This window comes from Pseudorca crassidens, chromosome 3 (genome assembly GCF_039906515.1).
Source record: "Pseudorca crassidens isolate mPseCra1 chromosome 3, mPseCra1.hap1, whole genome shotgun sequence".
NCBI lineage: Eukaryota > Metazoa > Chordata > Mammalia > Artiodactyla > Delphinidae > Pseudorca > Pseudorca crassidens.
The window spans coordinates 148,864,138-148,890,062 of NC_090298.1; the positions used below are offsets into that span (position 1 = coordinate 148,864,138).

General features: G+C 49.4%; 1 protein-coding gene and 1 pseudogene across 3 annotated transcripts in view; one reads left to right on the top strand and one right to left on the bottom strand.

Annotated features, from left to right (window-relative positions):
* The window catches only part of WWC1 (WW and C2 domain containing 1), a 153,089-nt gene extending 132,768 nt beyond the window's left edge, over window positions 1–20,321 (bottom strand). Inside the window, exon 1 of one of the 3 annotated variants that reach the window (XM_067732900.1) lies at window positions 19,648–20,320. In XM_067732900.1, the coding sequence (XP_067589001.1) occupies window positions 19,648–19,766 (119 nt within the window). In that variant the 5' untranslated portion in view covers window positions 19,767–20,320. Of the gene's footprint in view, window positions 1–19,647 lie in introns of all 3 variants that reach the window. The other 2 variants (XM_067732899.1, XM_067732902.1) reach the window with 2 other exon arrangements.
* LOC137220589 (ubiquitin-conjugating enzyme E2 variant 3 pseudogene) lies at window positions 9,310–10,129 on the top strand (annotated as a pseudogene).
* Window positions 20,322–25,925: the final 5,604 nt, after the last annotated feature.

Here is a 25,925-nt window from a genome sequence, read left to right on the forward strand (position 1 = left end):
ACTGGGGACCCCAGACCTCCTTGTCTTGCTCTTGCCACTGTTCTCTAAGGGCTGGAATTCTGCCTCTGTGATCTCTGCCAGGTGCCTGCGGGCCACCTCCTCATTCTGTGTTGCAGTTGAGAGACACTGCCCCTGCCACCAAGGGTTCCCACCTTCTGACTGCCCCGTGCACCCCGGAGACCACGTCCTGCCACCGTGGTGGACTTCTACACAGCCTGCCTCCACTCTGACCTCTGGCATCTGACCCCACTGGTGGGCATGCTGCAGGCTCAGGACCCTGTCTTTTCTCAGCAGGTGTGACCCCCCCCTTTCAACTGAGCCCTCCGCCACTCCCATCCCCGATCTGGCTTCAATCCCTTATTCCATGTGGGGCTGTGGGAACAGGCTGAGAAGCTCCTACCCCTCGGCAGTGTTTATACCTGGTTGTAAGAATCCACTGCTTCCTGATATTATCTGATATCTATATCGGAGCTAGTTAGAGGCACAGTCAGCTACAGAACAAAAAAACAAAACAGTGCTACGCAGACATAAGTAGTGTTGACTGGCCAAGGCTACTCAAACATTAACCTGCAAGGACCACTGGGGATCTTGTTAAAATGCGATTTCTGACTCAGTGGGTCTGAGGTGGAGCCTGAGATTCTGCATTTCTAACAAGTTCCCCGGCGATGCTGATGTGCTGGTCCACAGGCCCCACTTCCAGCAGTGAGAGTCAGGGTCACGGAAATGAATGGGAGCTTGCCACAGGGGATGAGGCCGAAAGCAGGGCTCAGAATCGAGCATGTGCTCAGCGAGAGTAACCACCAGGTCTCCTAACTGCCAGACATTCAGAACAGTTGACTCTGGAAGTTCTGAGAAAGAACGACCTAGGGATGCCAGCTGCCCACGGCCTCTCCTGAGAGGAGAGCTGCCGTGGTTGGTACATGACCTCTGAGCCCTGTTGTGATTTCTTGCACCAGGTGAATCCAGTTCAAGGCCAGCTCTGTCATCTTTCCAAATCAGCATCTCTCACAAGAATTTGAACCGGGGACACCGGGTTAGCTGTGGCTGCTGAGGCGAAGAGTTACGGGTCAGCTGGGGTTGTGAAGGTCATATGGGTCACCTGCAAACTAATGCTGTGATGACGTCATGGCTGTTAGCATTCTTAGGTACTTATTCTGAGTACTGCTCTCGGCTACGTGTCCTAAATAAGAGAATCCACGCTATAATTCTCACAATAACCCCTCAAAGTGAATGGCGGTCTAACAGCGTGAGCTCTGGAGCCAGAGAGCCTGAGTTTGAATCTTGGCTTTGCCACTTTCTAGCTGTGTGACGTTGGGCAAATTACTTAGCCTCTCTGTGCCTCCACTTCCTCATCTATAAATGAGGATAGTAACAGTACCTCCCTCAGAAAGTTAGTGTGACAGTTAATTGAGCTAATATAAAACACAGAGCAGGGCTTGGCACCCAATAAAATCTTGGCTATTATTCTTCTTCGTCTTATTTGTATAGAGTGAGGAAACTGAGGCTCACAGAGATTAAGTAGCTTGTCCAGGGTCACACAGCAAGTTCAAGGCAGAACTAATTCATAACGTGGTTTACGAACGTATGAACAAATTTCAGATTTGTTGTAGTCTGTCTGTAGGTTTCAGAGGTAGCAGAAACCATGACATGAGCGGGCCGACAGGAGGGAACGGAGGGACGTACGTGGAGACCGCTGTTCTTCACGGCCTCCAGCTGCAGCTCCTGCCATCCCGGTAGTGGGGGCCGCTATGCCCATCCTTAGATTCCTGTGAAATCTCTGACCTCACAGCAGCCTCTCTTTCCTAGAGCCATGTCACGTGGGCCTCTGTTGCTTTTGACCAGAACAGGCCTGGCTTAAAGTAGATACCCTCTAGCCAGAGTGGCACGGGAGATGACAGATGAGGGAAGGCCTCGTGGAGCAAGTGGTACCCAACGTGGCCAGTGAGGGAGGCGGGGCTTCAACGTACACAGATGGGCAAAGATGTTGGTTTGAGACCCGGACTGGATTCAGTTTTAGATTTGTGGTAGTTTGCAGTGCTCGCCTGGACAGAGAAGTGATGTCCAGCCGGAAACTGGAAATAAGCACCTGAGGTTTCAGTGCAGAGCAGGCGGTCGAAGGCCTGGCGACACAGGCCGCCACTAGGGAGGAGACTGCACGACGCCTTACTCTCCTGGATAAGAATGACTGCCAGGAAAGGAGGAGAGCTGGCAATACGGTTAGACGCTACAGGGAGGTCAAGGAAGATGCCGCCACAGGTCTCCTGGTGACACTCCTGGAACCTTGCTCAGAGAATGGGGGTGGGAGGAGGAGAATGGAGGGTATGGCGGGAATGGGGGTGGGGTGGGGTGGTGGGTATGGAACCCCTCTGTGTCCCTCAGAGAAAGAAGCATGGGGTAGGACTGAAGGCTTACTCTTGGGGAGAGAGCACCTGAGCACACTCTAGAAACCCATGGATGCCTGAAGAAAGGAAGAGATGTTCCTGAGGTGAGGACCAATAAATAAGCAGGCCAGGTTGTGGAAGAGGCTGAAGGGATTCTAGTCCTGGTCGAGTCTCTAGGATGATTTGCACTTGGAAACAAGTCTATTCCTTGATCAGTACTTCTCAAACCTAGGACGGTAGCAAAATCACTCAGTGGTTCTTTTTACAAAGGAGTCTGGGTTTCACATAATCCAGAAATTCTGATTATGTTGACCAGAGCCAGGCCTTGGAATCTGCATTTGAGTAACTCTCTTAGGAAATTCAGATGCATGTGGTTGACCAATCATGCTGCCTTGGGGGAAGAACAGAGCTCCTTGGCCAAAGTTAAGAAAAAAACACTGCTGGGACTTCCCTGTTGGCACAGTGGTTAAGAATCCGCCTACCAATGCAGGAAACACGGGTTTGAGCCCTGGTCCCGGAAGATCCCACATGCTGCGGAGCAACTAAGCTCGTGTGCCACAACTACTGAGCCTGCGCGCCTACAGCCTGTGCTCTGCGACAAGAGAAGCCACCGCAATGAGAAGCCCGCGCACCACAACGAAGAGTAGTCCCCGCTCGCCGCAACTAGAGAAAGCCCGCAAGCAGCAACGAAGACCCAATGCAGCCAAAAATAAATAAATAAATTTATTTTTTAAAAAAAGAAAGAAAAAGCACTGCTTCCCAGTGTTCATAGCAGCGCTATTTACAATTGCCAAGGTATGGCAACCTAAGTATCCATCAACAGAGGAATGGATAAAGAGAATATGGTCTACATGTACAATGGAATACTACTTGGCCATAAAAAAAGAATGACATTTTGCCATTTGCAGCAACATGGCTGGACTTGGAGGACATTAGGCTAAGTGAAGTATGTCAGAGAAAGACAAATGCTGTATGATATCACTTATATGTGGAATCAAAAAAATACATCAAACCAGGGAATAAAACAGAAAGAAACAGACTCAACAGACATAGAGAACAAACTACAGGTTACCAGTGGGGAGAGGGAAGGGGAAAGGCACAATACAGGGGTAGGGGATAAAAAAAAGGGGGGGGTTATTATGAGATTATATGAAATCACGTGTGTGAAACTTTTGAAAATTGTGAAGCACTACAGAAGTTAAAGAATCTTTCATTCAAAAAAAAAAGCGAAAAAAAAGAAAATACACTTGTTGCCACTACAGTGAGTGCCAGGATCTCCTGACTTGAATTAAGAAAACCTGGTTGAAGAGGTAGAGCAGTGATCACTATAGACGGATCCTACTTAAAGGTAAAAGCAAACAGCGTTTCTGACTACAGAACTTTTAAATTCCATAGCTGGATCTTTGGTGTCATTTACAAGACCTATTATTTTCTAATACAGCATCCTCTTTATCTTCCTAATCCGTAAGTCTTTTGTTCATGTTCTTATTATGTGTCCGTAAGCTCTATGAGGAATGATGTCTGTCTTTGGTCACTGCTGAACCCTCTTCTTAGCACAGTTCCCACCAGGAACCAAACACACAAAGGTAATGGCATTCTTTGTTTTCGATTCTACCCAACACGCAACAGAAATGGAAGGTAATTTGTGCACGGCTAGAGCCACTTCAGATCTGAGATGACCCAATTGACTTCTAGTGAACCCAAACAAACGTCCTGAAGGATGTGCTACCGGGCAAGCAAGAATGCTGCCGTCCAAGCCCACATGCCATTCAGACACCAAAGCGTCCGAAGGGAATTTGATTCCTGCTGAGTCTTTCATACCAAAGTAACAAGAGATGGGGCTACCTTGAGCACAAGAGTCTATAAGGAGGGTGAAACAAAGACGCTCATCACCACCAGGACAGGGGAATGTGGTCTAGGAAAGTGATCCTTGGAGGAATTTTGAAAAACTGACTGTACTCAGAAAAAGAGCTCGCTCACCGTGCTCGCTGAGAGAGGGACATCTCCGAAAATAGGAGCAGAGCAAACAGAAAGGTCTAGCTATCCAGACAGACCCTGAGCAACTAAGCGAAGTTGCTACTCAAGGAATCACAGTAGTGAAAGGAGCTATGGTCTGAATTACCAGAACAAATTCAGTATTGCTCTTCTTGACAGCCTAGCCTGGCCTGGCCTTCAGGGTGCAATGTGGCGGCAGAGAAAGTGGCATCCCAGTTCTGCCACTTATTAGCTGTGCCATCAGTGCCAAGTTCTCAACTGCCTGAGCCTCAGTTTCCCCAGCAGCAGAATGGAGGTGGTAACGGTTCTCACCTCGCACGGTTGCTAGGAGAATTAAATTGGAAAATGCACTCAAAGCGCTCGGCTCAGATCTTTGCACTATCTAGAGTCTCAGCAAGTGTTGGCTATGATGAGTTCTTATCCACCGGCCACGATCTACATGGTGACAACATCTGCTTTCCCCACTCCCTTGGAGTCTCGAGGACTCAGACGTGTGCATGAAATCCAGACCAAGATCTGCTGGGGACAGGCAGCAGCTGCCCACCCCCCAGACCTACAACTCCGAAGTAGCTTAGACCGATTTATTTAAAGGCATTTACTCCTGCAATGCGAGTTGAAAGATTTTCACATTAAGGCAAAGATGAGCCCAAATCAATTTGATACTTAACACATCAGGAAAGAAATAGCAAGACAGATCTAGAAGAGGGGAAATTACCAAACTGCAAGGTGCCTGACATCCCTGAAATACCTCCTTCTCCCCCCCATAGCTATTTTTTAATACTTCCTGAATCATCTTCAGTTTTCCATGTGGAACTGTGGAACTCTTAAATTTTAAAGCGCTTTACAAGGTACTTTAGCATAATCTCATTCAAACTCTACAAGCATTTTGAGGAAGGGATGTATTTACCTACAGTCGTGTTCTCCAATGTGGCTGTATTCCAGAGTCAACTGGGGAGATTCTAGAAATCCCATGCCCAGGCCAGACCCCAGACCAATGAAACCAGATTCTCTGGGAGTGGGGCGGGCATAGGTGTTTTTAGCACTCCCCCTCTGCTGAGTCCGATGTGCAACTGAACTTGAGAATCACTGACTGATCCTATTGTCCCGGAGATCCAGACACAGACTCCTATACTCCATTGTGGAAAGGAGACCAAGGGTCATTATTCCCCCCGTCATAGAGCAACGAAGACTAGGGCTCAGGAAGGCCAAGGGACTTGCTGCTATGAGGAAGGGCCACAAACAGAATCCAAAACTCCCAACTGGGGAGCAGCCATTTCCTGGCTTGGTGCAGTCCTACTGTGTGCCAGCCACTGAGCTGCCTATTAACAAGAACGGAGAGGATGTGGGTAGTCACGCTGTCCTACTACAGCATAAGGTGTCATGGAGCCCAGGCGAGGGAGAAGGGGAAGGCCTTCTTATACTTCATTTGTGAGCTGAATCTTGATGCAAAGATGTTAAGTGATGGTGAGGCCTGGTGAAAGAAGTGCGGAGGTCCCGCTTGGACAATAAGGGTCTGGGGATTGATCATAAAATGTTCTCAAGCCAGTGAAGACCATTTCAACGGGCTGCATCGACCTGTGCTTGGAAGGCTCTTCAAACCTGGCCAGTTTTTGCCTGCGACCACTCACAGAATCCCTCACGTCATTCTAGCTGCAAACATTTGGCCAGTAGTTCCCAGACTTGAGGGGGCAGCAGAGTCACCTGGGATGCTCCTTAAAAGACAGCTCTCAAGGCTCCACCCCCCAGAGTGTCTGATTAGTAGGTCTGAGGTGGGACAGGAGAGTCTGCAGGTCTAACAACTTCCCAGGTGAAGCTGATGTCCTGGTTTGGGACCACATTTTGAGAACCACTCAGGCCTGGTGACCAGTCAGGAGGCTGAAGAAACACCCAGTGTCCTCCACCTGCGGCCAGCAAATATTTGTTTTATATCAGCAGTGGAAATAAACCACTCAGGCTGGTTTGAAATTTTTTGAGCTATTAAGATACCGCTTAGTAGTCCCGTCTAGCAAAGGTCTTTGTTGTCTGGGAAGATGTGTATCTGCTTAAGTATGATCCATTTTTCCAGAGAAATGAGAAGAAAGAGGTTTATGTCCAAAAAAATTGTGGTGCTCAAAATATATGAACTGAGCAGAAACTACAGAACTATAGATGAAGCTATCAAGGAGGCCTTAATCTCTGTCCAGACAGTGGAACTTAAATATAATGAGAGACCTCGAATTTCATTGTGGCTTACAAGGTAGCTTCTAATTTATTCCCATTTTGCCAGTGAAGAAACTGAGGCTCAGAAGGCTTTAAGTAGCTTAAACAAGGTCAGAGAACCAGCCAGTGGCAAGGCTGAGGATGTACAATCCAAGTCATGGTCAAGGGGAACAAGGCCTCCCTAGAGGGCTGTTGTGAGGATTCTGAGAGGAGAGCCTTGCCTCTTCGCCACACCTCATCTGCACTTCCTAGACTCGAAGTAAGACTGGGTTGGGGGGAAGGAGCCCAGCACCCCTTCCTCTGAAGAGCGGACTCGGCACAGGTCTCCTGGCTCAGCATCAGGGAGAAACAGGGAAGACCCGTGCCCTCTGCTCCTCTCGGCGACCATGGATACATAACTCCACACATTCTAATGTAAAGAGAAGTTCCTTCTGGCTTCTGGGATCTGCTCAGACCTCCTGCTTCCCAATCCTTTATTTTACAACGCGGGGGCAAACCCAACTGGATGTTGCCACCAGTCAGGCTCTGGGTCAGCAAAAGAACCAGAACAAAATTGCTCATAGCGATCACGGCGAGGCAGTTAAACAGCGCTTGCTTCTAAAGTCACTCCCTGTAGCTTGCTTAGCGTAAAAGGGAGGGCCAAGTTGCCTCACCTGCCTTCTTCAGTTCCCTGTCTGTAAAACAGCAAGGAGAGGGCTCCCCCCAACTCCCCTACCCCACCCTAACCCCCAATCCTCCCAGGTTATTGCGAGGATTCAATAAATCAACTGTTAGCGGTCTGCAAAGCAACAGGGCACAAAGCAGCAGCGTCATACGCTGGAAACACCAACTTCCAAGCCCCACGGCAGCCCTACTGACACAGACTGGGTGTGTGGGTGGGAGTGAGGGAGTGGGACCCGGCTTCACAAATCCTCCAGGTGATTCTGATGCTTCCCCAAGCTTGAGAATCACTGCTCTAGAATGTAAGCTCCGTGAGGACAGGATTTTTGACGGCTTAATCACTGCCAAATCCCCAGTGCTGGAACAATGTCTGGCATATTACAGACACTCTATTCGTTTACAGGCAGTCAATAAATATTTCTAAGTTGAGTCCAGATGAAACAGGAGAGGAAATAAACCAAGGTTCAGAGAGCCTGGCATTTCTATTTGCACAGTTTGATGACTGTCTCTCACTAATTTGTAGTAAATGATATGAGTTGGAGACTGTCTTATGTCACCCTTGCATTCCCAGCACTTAGCCCGGTGCCCAGCTCATCCTAACAGGCTCTGGGTAACACCGTAGGGAAGGCGCAAAGGTCTCTCAGATCCAAAGCCCACGTTCACACAGCAACTACCAACAGGTGTCCTAGACAGGGCCATCCCTCCAGCTTCCTAAGATGGGTCAAAGAATTCTAGCAAATACCAAGCCCCCAGTCAGAATGTAATTTATCTGTTTAACTGTTTGCCCATCTCCCTGGCCCGAAGGTACACCCCATTGTAGCAGGGACTTTGCTCTCAACGGAGCCTGAAGCCCAGTAGGCACTCAATAAATACCTGCTGAATGAATGGCCAACCCCTGGCTGGGTGGGACACGATAAACACCAATGCCCTTCTGCACCACCTCCATGCTAAAATCAGCAGGTTCTCAAACAGCTCTCCAACAGGGCACAGGGAAGCACGAGTGAAGGGCCAGGATATCAGAGCAGTCACCAATGGATTCCAGAGACCTCCAGTTCCCACAGCAGCCGTTTTCACTCAGCCATGACCACTGCAACTCATTATCCCTGCTTCACACACTGCCCTGGTGCCAGCTCCCTGGCAAGAGTCACTTTACTTCAGAAATTCCAAACGAGGGCTTGCCTCTGATAAGACTAGGGGGAAAAGAATTTATTGGTTTATTTACACAATGAGTGCCCCAAGGTGGTTTGCAAACCCTGATGCCAAGGCGGCTCAGGTGAGCCCTGCTTCAGCAGGAAAAAACTTGAGTTGGCAAGGAAGGGACAATGGTTCTCGTTTCTCTACCAAGGCAAAGTAGGGTAAACTAGCCTAACTAGTCACAGCTCCCATCTGAGAGCCTGGTGTGTACCAGGCACTGGGTAAGACCCACCATGTCTGAGGTCCTTTCATCTCCCCACAACCCTCTGGGGTAGGTAGGTCCTACGCTTACCTGTGTTTTACACAGTAGAGAAGGGACTTGTTCAAGGTGACTTACTGTATGTAAATGACAGAGACGGGACTTGGCGTCCTCTGGAGATCGTCAGGAAGGCCTTATCTACTGCAGGGAACAGTGTGGTATGTCAAACCAAAGTTCGGCTGGAACCACACAAACATTTTCCTCCACAGTGAGCAAGGTATATATGCTCATAGATGTGTTGTTTATTTCTCTGTAGTTACAAAGGTCCCTTTTCCTTTGCTCCCTTCCCCTCTTCCCTTCCTCTCTCCAAATTCACTGAAAAAGACTGCAGTGGTGCAAAGAGTAAGGCTTTGAAATCAGACGGACCTAGATTCAGATTCCAACTCGGCCCCTTTCTACCTCTATGACCTTGAGTTTGTCACTTGGCTGTTCTTAACCTCAGTTTCCTCATCTGCAAAATGCCACAAAAATACCATGAGCAACAAACTGTGTTTGGCCCACGCGAGCTACTGGATAAAGATGACTAAATATAACTATTAGCATCGCGATCACCAGAGGCCAGTTATGGTTGTCACTGTTAGTGATACAAATGCACGTGTAAGAAATTCCTGGACTAGAACCCGACTCGTGGTCCTGGCTGGAGATGGAGCTCAACAGTGAGGGTGTGAGGCGACTGCTTACAAGTTCAGGGATCTAACTATGGAAGAACTGAAGACTGTCAATATGTTTTTCCCACATTTCAGATATTCCATGGATACCTATGTTTTCAAAGATAGTTCCCAGAAAAACCTGCTGAATTTCACTGGCACTATTCCTGTGATGTATCAGGCCTAAATCTGTCATTGTTGGATGAATTAAAGAAATGATTGCCAAGTTTCAAGAAGAACTTCCCCTGTATTCTCTATCATCATCTGATGCGGCACAGCAGGCAGACTTGCTAGCCTATATTGCAAAAATCACTGAAGGTGTCTCAGATATAAATTCAAAGAACTGGGCAAATCATGAGAATAAAACAGTCAATAAAATTACCGCGGTTGGCGGTGGAGAACTGGGAATTGCCTGCACGTTAGCAATTTCAGCAAAGGTGGTGATCTTCACAGTCAACTCTCTGGGTAGTTCTCAGTCCTACCTCGACGTGGTACAGAGAAATGTGGATATGTTCAGAGCCTTTGTTGCAGCTCTGGGACATTATCGTCCCCATGGCATCCTGCTCGTTGCATCTCAACCAGCAGAAATCATGACCTATGTGACGTGGAAACTGAGTGCATTTCCTGCAAATCGAGTGATTGGAATTGGTTGCAATCTGGATTCACAGAGATTACAATATATTATTACAAATGTTTTGAAGGCACAGACTTCAGCAAGAGAAGTATGGGTTATTGGTGAGCAGGGAGAAGACAAAGCCTCATCTTCTGCCATTCTGACAAGCATTTTATGCTAGTCAGATGATCAACTTGCAGCTTCCCGAAGGGTTCATGCACTCTCATGCCGCCTTGCCTTTGCACCTGATGCTTCCTTTCCCAGAACATTCATTAATTTGGCTAAGTCCTGCTTACCCTTCGAGACTGGGCTTGAGGGCTTCCCTGGTGGCACAGAGGTTAAGAATCTGCCTGCCAGTGCAGGGGACACGGGTTCAAGCCCTGGTCCTGGAAGATCCCGCATGCCACGGAGCAGCTAAGTCCGTGTGCCACAACTACTGAGCCTGCACTCTAGAGCCCGTGAGCCACAGCTACTGAGCCCGCGTGCCCCAACTACTGAGGCCCGCGTGCCTAGAGCCCGTGCTCCGCAACAAGAAAAGACACCGCAGTGAGAAGCCGGTGCACTGCAACAAAGAGTAGCCCCTGCTCGCCGCAACTAGAGAAAGCTCACGCATAACAACGGAGACCCAGTGCAGCCAAAAATAAACAAATAAAAATAAATAAATAAATTTATCAAAAAAAAAAAAAAAAAAGACTGGGCTTGACTGCCACCTCTCCCAGGAAGCCTTCCCTAATTCTCCAGGTTAAGTAAGTTCATGCCTCTATTATAACCACTATCACACTGTGTTACAATTGCATATTTACTTGTCTCTTCACCTCGACAGACTGTAAACTCCTTAAGCTTAAAAGGCCTCAGTAAATACATTTTGAAATTAATGAATGATCCTGATACCACCTCGTTGTATCCAAAGGTCATTCATACTATGCCCCACCAAATTAGTCAGTAGAACATGTGCTTTGGAGCTGCTATTTCTAGCTGTGATATTGAAATCATATGTAAACCGCAGATAACTCCTTCGAATGGTGTTTTAGAAACCCAAGGGCTGGACCTCAAAACAGAGTGTTAGGTCATCTGCTTTGGGCATCAATCTTACCTAAAGGATAGGTATTATATGTAATGGAAAAGAGAGATCACAAGGTCATTTTTTATTAAAATTTTTGGGGTCAGGGGATTACTGTTTTTAAGGAGTAGAACCAGAAAGATTAGGATTGATTAGATGTATTATTTGAAAGGGATTCTTAAACTAGGATAAATATACATTTAGGAAGTGTGAAGGGTTGGGCAGTAAATGAACAAAAAAATGAAATAATTCAGTCCATCTACATTTAACTGAAAATCCTAATGACTGTGTCAGAAGCAAATTTGAACGTCTCTCTCCAAACATTGTTTTCTCATGGCTCTTATAGGTCCAAACTCAGAGGAAAGATAAAACGTGATTATGTGTGTGATATATAATGGCAGTAATACTCATAATGAAATTCCAGATTCCTTTGTGTCTTTTGTCTTTTCTTATACCTACCTTGCCCTTTTTATTTATCTTTCCAAGGTCTGTAAATGCCGTGTTCCATTTAGCAGACGTTTCTCTGCAATTTTCTGTATATTGTGAATATACTGATAATGTGCCACAATTTTGTTTTAGAAAATGATTCATGTATAGCCCTTCCATTCCAGTGAAACATTTTTTAAAACCCCTTAATTCGTCCACATGTATTTATATTTTTCATGGAACAGTTTTTGGGTTTGCTTCTTTTTTCACTTAACATAAAAACTTTTAAAACTTTAGAAATTCCTGGACTACACAACGCCATGCTCAGAGAGCCCTAACTATCCAAGAAAAGCCACGACAGATGCAGGATTGGAAGGCTGTCCCAGGCTCATCTCATCCTAGCAGACACCTGATGCCTGGATCTTGATACTTCATCCTTCCAAGTCAGGTATCAGTCAGTGGATCCTAAGGGCATCCCAGAGACAAATCAAACAAGTAACCGCCACTGGGCGGGGAGGAAGCCAGCGTGGGGACAGTCTGGCTGCCACCAAACCAGGCCCGGCAACAGCAGGCAGCCGGCTGGGGAAAGTCAGCAGCTGCCGTTGGCCTGGTGTCCTGGCTGCCAGGGAGTGATGAATGGAGCAGGGGAAGAAAAAAGCCAACAAAGGTGTCCCTAATCTTGATGCGGCTTCATTTTTTTTTTTTTTTTCTGGCCGACCATTGAACGAGAACCTAAGCCTGGGTCCTTTTTCTTTGCCAGACATTTGAAACTGAAAGATCCCATTTCTCTCCAATGGTGAGATGTCATGGGTAGAAGCATTGAAGAGGCAATGGGGGTGGAGGTAACCCACTGCACTTGTCCTTTTCTTCCCTCCTCCCTGCTCTCTCTTCTCCACTCCCTCTCCCCTGTCTAGCATCTTTACAGAATGTTCTGCGTTCCCCCCACACAACAACAGTGAACGCCCCCCTTTATTTTGGCAGGAGCTTGTCTGCCCAGGAGCTGGAGGCTTAATGGCCCGCTGGTGAAGGTTAAATAACAAAACGCCACTGTATCCAGTTTCTGAGTGTTCTCTTCTTTTATCTCACTCTGAAACAGGGATTCAGGGCAGCCGAGAAGCTTGTCAGTAGCAGTAACTAGAGCCTCTACCTGTTCCACCTAAAGGTGTGTGGCCCACGGGCCCCTCCGTGCTGGGAGAGGCACGGCATGCATTTTTCACCCAGACTCAGCCCCCATCCAGCCCTCAGCCCTGTCCAAGTGGAAGTACTAGGAGATGCTACCCAGGCCATTTCTCCAAGAGGAGTGGGTTTCTCTTATCCAGGGCCCCTCGCTGAGCCAGGGGCAGATCCCCATAGCCTGGAGGCAGACGTGGCTGGAGACACTCGGCACAGACAGCTGACTGCAGTGAAGTTGGCACCCCCTGCAAATGCAGCCAAAACCCGACTGAGGCTTCCTGCATCCAGAGAGTTCTGCAGCAGCATGCCGGCGACATGCCAACTCCCACTTATTCTAGCCTCGTCTCTCCTTATGTGCACCTGAGCTGGGCGTTCCGACCTTCCCAGTAACCAAGGCAACCTGATTCGCTTCTCTTCAAAAGGGCAGTGTTGCACAGCTCCCAGGGATCCCAGGGGAGTGGGGAATCAGGTCAGTTTGGCGAGGCCAAAAGCGGGAGGGGTGGTGACAGGGAGGCGCTGCCTTGGCTACTAAGTCCCTGGCCTTTGGGAGCATTTACCCGAGAGACTCGGGAACGACTCTGAACTCTCTCTCTCCACACACCGCATCCTTCAGAGTTTCTCTGCCTCCTTCTCTGTTCCTTCCCTCCCTCCCTCCCAGAGCTCTGGTTAGCTGGCTGCTCCCAGAAGGTAGACTTTGTGCCCGATCGTCTCCTAAGCTGCCATGTGGATCTCATTGGCTTCTCTGATTAAGCCTCCTTGGCAAAACATCTTTCCCGGAGATCCACAGCAGGCTCGCCTCAATTTAGGAGTAAATGGTAACTTTCCAGCCCAGCTTGTCAACAGGGCATCTGGAGCCCTGAAATGGCAATAGCTAATTCGAGTGTGGATTCAGGAGTTCAACCAGCTGGGCCCCAATCCTGGGTACATCACCTACTGGTGGTGACCTTGAGCAAATATAAATGCTTAACCTTTCTAAATCGCTGTTTCCTTATCTGAGGATGGAGAAAATAACAGTACTTACCTTATATGGTTGGCAAAAGGATTAAATGAGATCATAATATAAAACACTTGGTGCGCAGCACAGACTACATATTAGGAGACTTAGCATTTATTATTATTTTATTCATTTGTGGGTTCCAATGCCTCTTATTTCTTCCTGTTAGCTAGACTAGTGCTTTTTAACCTTATTTCTTTCTTAATGAATGACGTAAGATATTCCCGTGCATTGCAGACTCCCCTGAAATGTGTAGATCATAAATTCAAACCTTGGAAGGAGAAGAAAAGTCCTCTAATAATTGTAAAGGCCCAAGTTAAAGGTATTAGTGGATCATTAAAAGCAGAAGCACAGGGCTTCCCTGGTGGCACAGTGGTTGAGAGTCCGCCTGCCAATGCAGGGGACGCGGGTTCGTGCCCCGGTCCAGGAAGATCCCACATGCCGCGGAGCGGCTGGGCCCGTGAGCCGTGGCCGCTGAGCCTGCGCGTCCGGAGCCTGTGCTCCGCAACGGGAGAGGCCACAACAGTGAGAGGCCTGCGTACCGCAAAAAAAAAAAAAAAAAAAAAAGGCAGAAGCATGGAGAATAGAGGCTTTGGGTAAATTCCCTGGCAGGCTGGTTATAATTCCCACTTAAGAAAGCTTGTCAGAATGTAAATTGGTGGAAAGTGACATTAGTCCGACAATAACCTTAAATCTATTTAAATTGATTATAAAAACAGTAATGCACTTGCAATTGCTGGTGCTTTAACTGGTCGACATATAACACATTCCTACGACACGAGTCAGAAATGATTGCAATGCTATGAAAGAAACTTGCTGGTCTGCATAGTCAAAAAGGATTACAAAGAATAAACCACACGCATAACATATTCTCAAATTATTACCGTGGATGAGAAGAAACTGGGTCTGATTTTTAGGGAAAAGTTTACATAAAAGAAAGAAGAAAGGAGACCTCTACTAGACTCAAGGTTGACAATTGCTGTGTGACCTTGGGCAAGTCACCAGTCTCTGAGTCTGTTTCATCAGTGAAATGAGAGGGCTGGATTACATGACCAGAAAGGTCCATCCCAGCTGCAAACTGCTACAGAGCTGGATGGAGACTCAGTCTCCATCTGACTTAAGTATTTCCTAAGTACTTCCTAGTAAAAGCCAAAAGGTTTGGCGTTCCCAAGTGTCTCCTGTATGTTAGGTTCTGTGCTAGCTGCCCTACGTGATTGAACTTATTTTATGCTCATAATGGCCCTTGACAGTTTATGCGCATCACCCCATCCTAGAGAAGACAAAATCAAGGCTCAGAGAGAATATGTAACCTGCCAAGGTCACTCAGGCAGCAACCAGCCGATCCAAGATGCCAGGATTCAAAGACTCAACCTCTTTCCATTTTCTACACCACTCGCTGGATAGCCATGGCCTGGCGACACCGGAATGGCAGCAGGTAACTGAAATCATGCCTGTGCTGGCCCCATGCCCCAAGGCCAAATTCCTTAGGCGGTGGAGCAGAGGTCTTAATTCAGCAACGGAGTCCAGGCAGCTAAGTGGTTAGAAATTTGGGTTCTGGAGTCGGCATGCCTGGCATTCCCATCTCAGTTCCTCAGAAGCTGAGTGGCTTTCCCCAAACTTAGCCCCCCTGAGGCTCGGGTTTCTCAGGTAGATAACCTATTCCCAGGGTTGTTAGGGGGATTCAAAGAAGTTATCCGTGGAAAGCTCCCAGCAGACTACCTGAATATAGTACATGCTCAATCATTATGTCCCACCTAGCTAAACAGGAGGGCATCCAGGGAGCGACGAGCAGTTTTTAAGTTAATCTCTGGCAGGGGTTATGAACCCGGGGTCTACAAACGCCCTGAAATTATGTGCCAAAAGCCATGTTCGTGCTTTTCTTCAGGAAACATCCTTAACCTTTGTCAGATTCTTATAAGGGTCTGTAACCAGAAGGAGATTAAGATCTTTTGCCTGCTGGAGACCCAACGTCTTACACTATGAATCATTCCTGAAATAACAGCGTTGGCAAAAATTCCTCCTCAAATCATGAGAGAAGTTGCTGGGTTCTCTCAACATGGCCTCCCAGACACGTGGGCCTCTAGCACTGACCACACAGCCCCAGAAACTGTGCCCACAGAGCTCCCAGGTGGTTCCTAGAAGAAGGTCAGAAGACAAACCCCCCAATGAGCAGGAATTAGGCTTCAGGAACCTTCCCCAGCAGGGCCAGTTCCAACAATCCATTCTTCCTCGGAGAACAATCAGTGTGTTTGTTGTTGCATACCTCCAAGTTAAATATACCCGGAATGCTGGCTCTTTGCTGGAAGCTCCCAGAAGCACCCAGGGTTACTCTGCTAAAGGCACGCTGCTCCACAGCCCGATATGCAGCACCTGATTCCCCACAGACCTGTCACCTTCTCAGACCAGCCTTGCCTCGGGAGGAGCCCGTGGTGCTGTTGGAGCCTTTGGCCCAGTAGGCAGGGCCCGAGCTGCCCAATGGCCCCTCTCCGGTTGTTGGGACAACCATCCTCAGGAATTTCGGCCTCCCTGTCTTCCCCTGGGTGAGAAGGGGAGAGAGCTGGCAACCCCCCAGTGAAAGGGGAAGCTGAAAACTGGATTCCCTACCCCCAGCAGCCTCCAAGCCGGACAGCACACAAAACAGCTCAGGCCCAGAGAGAGGAACGTGCCAGGACATTCTTCAGGGTTGGTAACCCGAAACGCTATTCTGTTCTCTGCGGCTAAGAAATCACTTTTCTGACTGAAGGACCATTTGACTTACTTCTTTTAAATTCAGGGGAATGGACAGGTGTATCTCCTTGATTCAGATAAGGAAAAAAACCAAGACAAATGGGCGCGCGTGCACACACACACACACACACTCAAGGAGCAGAATCTTTTTTTTTTAATTTTTTATGTGATATTTTGTTTCATAGCATTAACCAGCTGCAGAGATGTAACTGCCTTGGCAGAATTTCTCTCCCCTAACCTCACCACCCCAAAGAAGCCTGGCGCTTTTCAGCCTTGTTAAACGTTCTCCTCCTCTCAGTCCCCTCACCCTCCTGCCTGCCGTCCCCCCTCCCAATTCTGCCATGGAGTCAGGAGGGAGAAGGCGAGATCAAGCCCGAATCAGCGAAATCCTATCTGAGAACTGGCAGGGGGCTTAGAGACATCTCATCAACCTTCTTCTCTCACCGAAGGAGCACTTGCACCTCAGAGAGGTCAAGCGATTTGCCTGAGGCCACACAGGTAGGACAAGAAGGCAAAACTCCCTTCTGGGGTGTGCAGGAGGGAATTCCAGGGAGTCAGAAGTGGATACCCTCTGCTCAGCTCTTTCCCCAAACTTTCAAAGTTGGCTCACCACAACAGTGAGCTCAGAACCCCTCAGCGCCCCAAGCTCAGGGGCCCTACCCCGGGCTGGTGCAGGTGGGATGACCAGCAGATATCAATACAAAGATGCAGCATTCAAACCAGTGGCCTACAAGGCGGAGAGAGTCAGCAGCTCCAGGAAGTGCCAATGTGTTTTTAATGCCTGCCAATCTGCCTAAAAACACAGGCTACACAGCCCTGTTGCTGGAGCCGTGGACAGGCCCCAGGAGTGAACTCAAATATAATGGCACTGTGGTTCCCCCCCAACACTGTATTTTTAAAGGTTCCCTAGTACTGGGGGCAATAGATATTACTAGTTTCCCCTTTATGAAAGTGGCTAAAAAAAATTCAAATTGGGTTGATTTAAAGTCAAATATTAAGTAAGCAATAACACAGGTGGATATAGCAAAAAACGTGGTCCACATAATACTAAAATTTGGGAAATTATGCTCTAGTCAAGTCAGTATCCCACAGAAGCTATACTGCTTGCCCTCTTCCAAGGGTAAAAAATGACTGTTGTTTAAGAAGCTTTCTACAGCTGTGTTATCCTCTCAGCAGCCCAGAGAAGTTCCTAGATGCATGACCTGGGCCGAGTTAGCAGTGTCCTCGACATTCAACTGCTAACAGCACACTGGACTCAGTAGCTGCTGAGACCTAAAATATGGGAGGACACAGAAACTTGAACTTGTGCCTGTATTAGGAGAGGACAAGAGACTGTCCAGTTCACCAACACAGCAACAGAGTCCCTGGGGCAACTGACCCTGAGGGGGGCATGGGGAAGGAAAGTGAGTAGGACCACAAGTGTGGAGGTTAGACCTTCAGAGCCGGTAAAGAACTCGGCATAAATAAGGCAGAGGGGTGGAAAGATCAAAATACAAGCAAATCGCACCTCCGGGCCTCAAAGTTTGTCTCACGTTTGAAAGTGGGAGTTGGGCCTTGATCTTCTATGTCCCTTCCAACTTTGAAGAGTTCCACTGTTGGGCTCCTCTGGTGGCGCAGTGGTTAAGAATCCGCCTACCAATACAGGGGACACGGGTTCCAGCCGTGGTCGGAGAAGATCCTACATGCCACGGAGCAACGAAGCCTGTGCGCCACAACTACTGAGCCTGTGCTCTAGAGCCCACGAGCCACAAGTACTGAGCCCACGCACCACAACTACTGAAGCCCGCGTGCCTAGAGCCCGTGCTCCGCAACAAGAGAAGCCACTGCGATGAGAAGCCCGCGCACCACAACGAAGGGTAGCCCCCGCTCGCGCCAACTAGAGAAAGCCCGCACACAGCAACAAATATCCAACGCAGCCAAAAGTAAAATAAATAAATTTTTTTAAAAAAGAGTTCCACTATTACTCCTTCCCTTCCAAGCAAATCATTTGCCTGACAAATAGGGAAACTGAGGCTCAGAGGTAAAAGCAGCTTGCCCACGGGACGCTCTCCAGCGTTAAAAATTTCTCTTCCGGATTAAATTGATGAGACATTCAGCGTGGTACTGAACGCAGAGGAGGTACCCAGTAAATGCTGAATGAATGAACCAAAGTGCTCACAGAAACCACGAGGAATCTCAGCTCACATTTTCTTTCTGCTTTTTCTCAACCTTCACCTCGCTACACACCCCATCCTGGACTTCTGGAACCTCCATCCCAACCCCACAGGATGAAGGGTCCAAACAATTCACCTCCATTGCTTTACAGGCACCTGACACCCAAGGTCACAGTGACCAGGTGAAAATTCCGCATTCCTGAGGCACTTTGACCACAGAGGTGACTGCGGTCCCAGAGGGTGGTCCTCCCCTCCCCACAGGATATTCATGGGGAGGGGGGTGCGTGTGTGCAAAGAAATGCCAAGCGGTCCAAACCAGGAGAAAGTCTGGAAGCTAAGAGCCACACACTCCACCTGCCTCAGCAAAAACAAATCCGGTGCTCCAGCGGGCCTGGTGCCCACCAAGGTCAGGACGCGCTGGTGCAGGGCTGAGAAGCCGCGGTCCCCAGAGAAAGGGAGGGAGGAGAAAGAGGGATGGGCAGGGCTTTGCGGAGGCCTCTCACCTCCATCTACATCCTAACAGCTTCCAAGTTGCCGTGAGATTCCTGGAGAACCGGTCTCCCCGATCAGACCTCCCCCGCTCCTTCCTTTCCTTCCCTCTCTCGGCCTCCAGGCCCCCAGACTGCTCCCCTGCTCCTCTCAGAGCCGCGGAGACACCTGTCAAAAACCACACTCCAGGCTGCCTTCCCCTGCACGCACGCAGTGTCCTTCTTCCAGCGGTCTCCCACTGAGTCCTGGGTGCCTGCCACCCGCTCCAAACCAGATGCTTCCCCATCCCCCCCTCTTCCCCCACCCCGTGCTGGGGAAAGCCTTCCCGGGAAGCCCCAGCATCGCTCGGCTAGGTTGCTCCCCCAGCCCCCGCCCGACCCAACTAAGGGGAAGCGGGGGGCGGGGGGCGGGGGGCGGGGCTAGAGCTTAAGGTCAAAACTCCGGGCAGGTGCCGCCTGGGGCCTGAGTCCTCATCAGAGGAAGGCAGTGGCGGCAGCCTGGGCCAACTCACTTGGCCGTCCCCTCCTCCCGGCAGCCCACCCGGGCGGTCCAGAAGGGGATGAAGGTGGAGCGTGTGGGGTGCGGGAAACCGAAGACGCTCGCCGAGCTCCTCGGCATCCCCTGCACAATACCGGCTGGTGGCCCGTGGGGCAGGAGGGGGCCTCTTGGGGTCCTACCTGTCCCGCGGGTCGATCCAGCTGGTAGTGCGGCTCGTGTGGTCTATGTAGTAGACCTTGCCGTCGAAGTCGTGCGCCTCCTCCCAGCCGTCCGGCAGGGGCAGCTCCGGCCGGGGCATCTTCCCGAGCGCGGCCCGCGCTCCCCCATGCAGCTCCCGGCCGCCGCGGGGGCCCCCGGCTCAACGGCTCCGGCCGGCTCTTTTCGGCTCGGGCGGCCGCCGAGGCACCATGATCTGGGGAGTGGCGCCCGCGGACTGGGGGCCCTAGTGAGGGCCGGCCGGGGTGGCGGCGCTGTCCATGCGGCCCTGCGGCCCCGGCCCGGCGCCGCCCGCTCCTCCCGCCGCCGGCCCTCTCACGCTGCCATGTGCGTCCGCAGCGGCGCGGTGCGGGCCCGGGTGCGCGCCCCGCCGGCGTGGCAGAGCGAGTCGAGCGCAGCTGCCGCCTGCCCTCCTTCGCGGCGCGCGGCGCCCTTCAGCCTCCACGCCGCCGCCCGCCGCCCGCCGCCGCCTCTTCCTCCCCCCAGCTGGGTGCTATCCCTCCTCTCAGCTCCGCCGTTCAGCGAACGCTCGGCTTGCGACTTCTGCCTCCGCCAGGTGCGGCTCGGGCGGTGCAGGTAACCGCGCTGCCCCGGAAACGGGAGGCGGAGCACCGGGCGCCAGGGTTCCCGCGTCCCCTCCCCGCGCCCAGCGCAGCGAGGGCGGGTCCTAGGGCTCGAGACGCGCCCCCTCGTGGGACAGTCCCAACCGCCGGCTGCTCCTGCCGGAGGAATGGGAGCCCGCCCCTTACCTGGGTCCCTGACCCAGACTGGCGCCCCAGGAGGCTAGAGCAAGACCCGCTCTCCCTCTGCTTCCCAACGCTCCTGGCTCTCTCCACTCCGAGGGTCCAGGCTCTTGCACAGGTGGCACCAAATCTTACAACTCCCCGCTTCTCTCATGTAGAATCAGGAGTCAGGCAAGAAGTAGTTAAATGGAAACATTCTTGCAAATCGGGGAACATAAGTTTTCCAGGATCTCTGATCCCTTCCCCCAACACACACACCATCTGTCTCCCTCTTATTCTATTCTTCTCCCCACGTTGTTTCACCCATCCCCCCACCCCTCATATTTGCAAATGTAGCTGGCTTTTCCCCGGGACCGTAAAATTAGGAGTGCTATCAATCTACCCCACCCCCCTCGACCCCGGAGGACTTCCAGGCGGTGTCAGGGAAGCACTCTGTAAAAGTAATAGTAATGACATTGTTGTTGTTCATTAAATTGAATACTTAACCTGTCCCAGGCAGCTTCCCCTGTGTTCTCCTCTGCGATACTATTTGATATGTTATAGCTTTGGGGGAAGGGGGTTACGAAAAAGAAGAAAGCAAGCAAAGTAAAATTCCATGTTGAAAAAAATGAGAAGAAAATTTAAAAATCAATATTGCTTGAGAAATTAAAAATTTGTAATTACTTAATTAAAGTTAAGGATCAACTGGCTGTCTATGTCTTCTGACTGTGTCTTTAACCATTTTTTGCCCTGGATATATAGCGGGGAGGTGAACTGGAGGAATGAAGCCCAGTGTGGTGTAACCTTTTGTCTGAGCCCCACAGTCTCCCAGAGGAGCCAGTATTCTGTGTTGTATGGGCCAGGGTGTGCTGAGCAAAGGGGAGAATCCCATGTTTGTGGTCTCATCTTCTTTTGTTAGAGAAGCCCCACCATGGCAGCTCCTCACCTCCAAATGCCTTCTGCAAAGCCAGTTACTTCTTAAGGCCAGACTCATGGGCTCAGTATTTGGCCTTACCCTCCCTCCCTCATTCCATAGATGCCATGCACAGAAGTCCAGAAATGTGGGCCTCAGACTGGCCTCACAACACCTAGAAGTAGGAATTCCCACTCCTTTTATGGGGAGATTCCCATAGCCCTCTGCACTGCCTCTGCTTGGGCCTCAACTTCACTATGTATAAAATCCTCACATTAGTGATGAGGGCAATAGCTCAAAATTAAAGTCAACGTGGTGCTAGGTGCCTCACACGCAGGATCTCATGTAAGTGTCACAACACCACTCTGGAATAAGGAATACAACTTCTTATACCCATTTCACTGATGAGAAAACTGAGGCTCCAAGATGCTATATTGTTGACCAGGGATACAGAGCTAATAAGTGAACCTAGGACTGACTTCAGTACTCGTGCTCTCCACCATTAACCTATTCTTTCTTTTTTTTTTAGTTACTCTGCAACTCCTGGACCTACCCATGGTCTGGATCTGGAATATCACAGATGCTTATGAATGCTTGTCCCTTTTGATGCTTGTTTCATAGTTACTTGGCTGAGAAGGGAAAGCTCTGGAACCAGTCTGTGTGGGTCTTAAACCCTCCCTATTTTCTAGCTGTGTGACCTTGAGTAACTTGCTTAACTGAAGTCCCAGTCTTAGGTCTGAAAGTCACCATAGTAATATAGACTCTGTAGGGCTTGTCATAAGGGCTACAGATGAGAAGTGTAGAGGGCTTGGCAGTCCACAGTAAGCTGTCATCTCAGGGGCCTCCCTGTGGTACATTTGGAGCACCGTGTACACCCCTGTGAAACTGATGAAGTATTTTCTGTTCCAAACACAAGCCCATGTCCTTTCCCCGCCTGAAAATTGTGTGTGGTTGTTTGTGACAATCTTCGTACTTGCTGCTTTCATTTTTTTGCCTTGTTTTGCAACCATGCCTTCCCACCGGCTGATGTTGGTTGTGAAGGGAAAACCCCTTTTAGACCACCAAATCCAACTTTCTTTTTAGCCCAGGTGCCCTAGCCCTGGCATTTCCACATGACTTGTTCCTGCACATCTTTAGACCTGGGCTGGGAAGCAGGAAATTGAGACCAGAGCAGGAATCAACTCCTTAAAGCCTTACTCTGTCCACCTTACCTCCACCCCCCCACCTCCCCGTGGCAGAAGAATCCTGGGTTATCTCCCAGAAGCTGCAAGCAGGGTGAGGTAATGAAACAGATGACTGCCTGCCCCATGTGATGGCGGGTGAATCATCCCTAGGCATTCCTTGAGGCTGAGGACCAACGTGAAAGGGATTAAAGGTAAAACCGGCTCAGCCATGTGATAGGGCAAACTGGACATTATTCTACAGGTGAATGAACTGCAGGAATCTGACAAGAAGCCCGGCCTCTCCCGGCCTTCCTCCTGGGCTGCATCTGGCTGCTCTGGAGCTGAGTTGGGGCCGAGCAGAAGGGACCACAGGACAAGGCTTTCTTCGTTTGCTTTCACAACCGGGTCGCCCACCTGAACCTGAAAACAGGTTGTCTTGTTTTGTAAAAGACACCCACTGAAATCCTTTCCCCCACCGCGGCAGCAAAGGAGAACACACACGTGTCTCAGAGAATCAGAGAGGCAGGGTAACATATTTCATGAAGATGGTGAGGAGGAGAAATTAGCTTTTTTTAAAAAAAAAAAATCAGATATGCCAGCAGTACTTTCCTGTTAGCATCGACATTCTTCAAGGAAATGGAGGCTGTGGAAACCTCTGCGGAGGTTTTTCTTCCGACTCCATGACTGTTCCTCCCTACCTCATGCTTTGCCTCCCACGCAGCCTGGAGGATGCACAGTTACGTTTATGTGACTGAGCCGATAACGTCCCCTTACTTTAGTTGTGCATTATGTGTGGTTCATAATTCGGCCCGTGAACTATTTTCTTTCTTTTTTAATAAATTTATTTATTTTATTTTATTTTATTTATTTATTTTGGCTGCGTTGGGCCTTCGTTGCTGCGCACAGGCTTTCTCTAGTTGCGACGAGCTGGGGCTGCTCTTCCTTGCAGTGCGCGGGCTTCTCATTGCGGTGCCTTCTATTGTTGAGGAGCACAGGCTCTAGGCACACGGGCTTCAGTAGTTGTGGCCCACGGACTTCAGTAGTTGTGGCACGCGGGCTCAGTAGCTGTGGCGCACGGGCTTAGTTGCTCTGCGGCATGTGGGATCTTCCCGGATCAGGGCTCGAATCCGTGTCCCCTGCATTGGCAGACGGATTCTTAACCCCTGCGCCACCAGGGGAGCCCCGTGAACTATTTTTTTTCAATGATGGGAAACCATGTCCTAAGCCAGGGAAAATTAGGGTGCAGAAAACCTTGGTGATGTGAGAGCTGAGACAGAAGAGGTGGTTTCTTATTTATCTCTGGGTCCTCAGTGTTTAATACAGAGCTTGAAAATACATCGAAATAAGTCTAGCACCGTCACCTCATTTTACAAATCGATGGAGTTTCTATGAATAACGACTCATTGCCCTGGTTCTCATTAGTCCCATTTTACAGATGTGTAAACTGAGACTCAAGAGGCGAAGTGACTTTTCTATAGTGACATGGTAAATAATAGAGCCAAGAGTCCAACACAGCTCCTCCCAACTGGTTTTTTGCTCCTGAATTCATGGCAATGTAGGATCTAGAATGCCAATGAAGAAGGAACTTCAGGTTATAAACAGTCTGGTTGGAAGCGGGTGGAGGAGCAGCCAGGAGACTACTAGTCTTGAACTCCTGCTTTCAGTCAGATTGCATATCTGTTGGAGTGGTTGCAGGTGGGAGAGGGCATGCTGAGGCCATAGCTGAGTTTACAATGAAAGGGCAGAGTTGAGGTGTGGGTTCTGAATTCCAAGCTGAAGATAGGCCAACCTGGTTCTCAACCTCCACCAATGCTGTCACCAAGACCCACCTGGGGCTTAGATAGCAGAGGATTTAACAGGCTGAGCTGTCTCTGTGGAAGGAGGGGCACTTTTCTCCCTATGCCGCCTTTTTCTTGCTGGTCCATTCATTCACTGAACTGGATTTCTTCGGGACAGGAGGTTACCCTGGGACTGGCAGGAGAGGTTTCCACTCTCCCATCCAAGAGGCCTCTGTGTACTGGGGGCTGGGAGCTGTTGTGTCTTTCACCAACGACGAAATGAATTATGCACTGAAGGAGAAGGTAAAGATGAAATCTCAGTTTTGAGAGTCCGGGTGTGGAGGAGAAAGAAAGGGTGTGATCGGAGGGAGGGAGTTCCTGCAAAGCACTGCTTTCCTCCACATTTACCCCAACCGCAGAAGAGGAGCCCTGGTGGGAAGCAGGGGAGGGGGTGGAAGCACAGTAACCAGTGGGCTGGCTGAAAGAAGCCTCTCTTGGGTACATATAGAGCTTGCATCTCCATGGTACCCAGGCACTTAAATTAAACTCCAGCCCAACTGCTTAGAGACTGGTGGAATGAAATGCTCTTTACCTGTCCTCTGCTCACGGTTTGATACCTCATTGTCAGAATTTTAGTTGAGCAAACTGAGTGAGTTTTATAAGGTGCTATCAAGAAGGGTGTAGGGTTTGGGGCTAAAACCCAGATAACTTGCCTTAACTTGGGGGCTGGGTAGAGTAGTGGAAAATACACGGGCAGAAAAAAAAAATCCGTGTGTGAAATTGGGCTCTCCATCATGGTTGCTGTGTGACTTTGGGTATGAGACAGTACCTTTTTGAGCCTCAGTTTTCTCATCTGTGAAATGAGAGGACAATACCCACCTCACTGTCAACTTGTGACAACTAAACGAGATGATGTATGTAAACTGCTAGCTCAGCCGCTGAAACACAGGGGTTCTTTTAAAGGTGGTCCCTTACCTCCTTAGCTCTTTACTCACTTATTCAACTATACTCTTGTCTGTCAACTGTACCAGACAATGGGTCAAGCCCTCAGGACACAGGGTTGTTTCTGGTCTCAGGGCAAGGACAGTTTAGTCGGGGAGATATACAAGTCAACAAATAAATAAATATTTGCATGTTGGGATTGATAACAAGAAGAAAACAGCATGCTATGACAAAATATCTTAGGGTGGGGACTGGCCCAGAGGAGAAGACCCTTCTGAGAAACTGACATTTAAGCAGAAACCTGAAGTAGCCAGCAATGTAAACAGGCCAAGAATGGGCATTCCAGGCTAAGGGAGCAGCAGGTAGAAAGGACCCAAAGATTTGGTGTGTTCAACACATCCAAAGAACCCTGTTTCCATTCCACTGTAAACTGTAGGAGGTTGTTTTTATGGAGGGATCCAAGCTAAGCAGTGGTGTCCTACAATCTTGCAAGGTTCTCTGACCCCAATCACATGGCTTCCTGCACGGTCACTGACATCCTGATCTGGGCTAAACAGAGTCCCTGCTCCCCAGCCCCTGTTCCTCAGCTGCAGAAGCCTGTAAATGTCCGAGACAGCCTAGTAAAGTTTGGATACTTTACTTACTCTATCTTTCGTTTTCAGAAGGTGTTATGTGTCTCGATGTGGATTTGAGGGGGTTTATCTTCTTTGGCATTTACTTAGC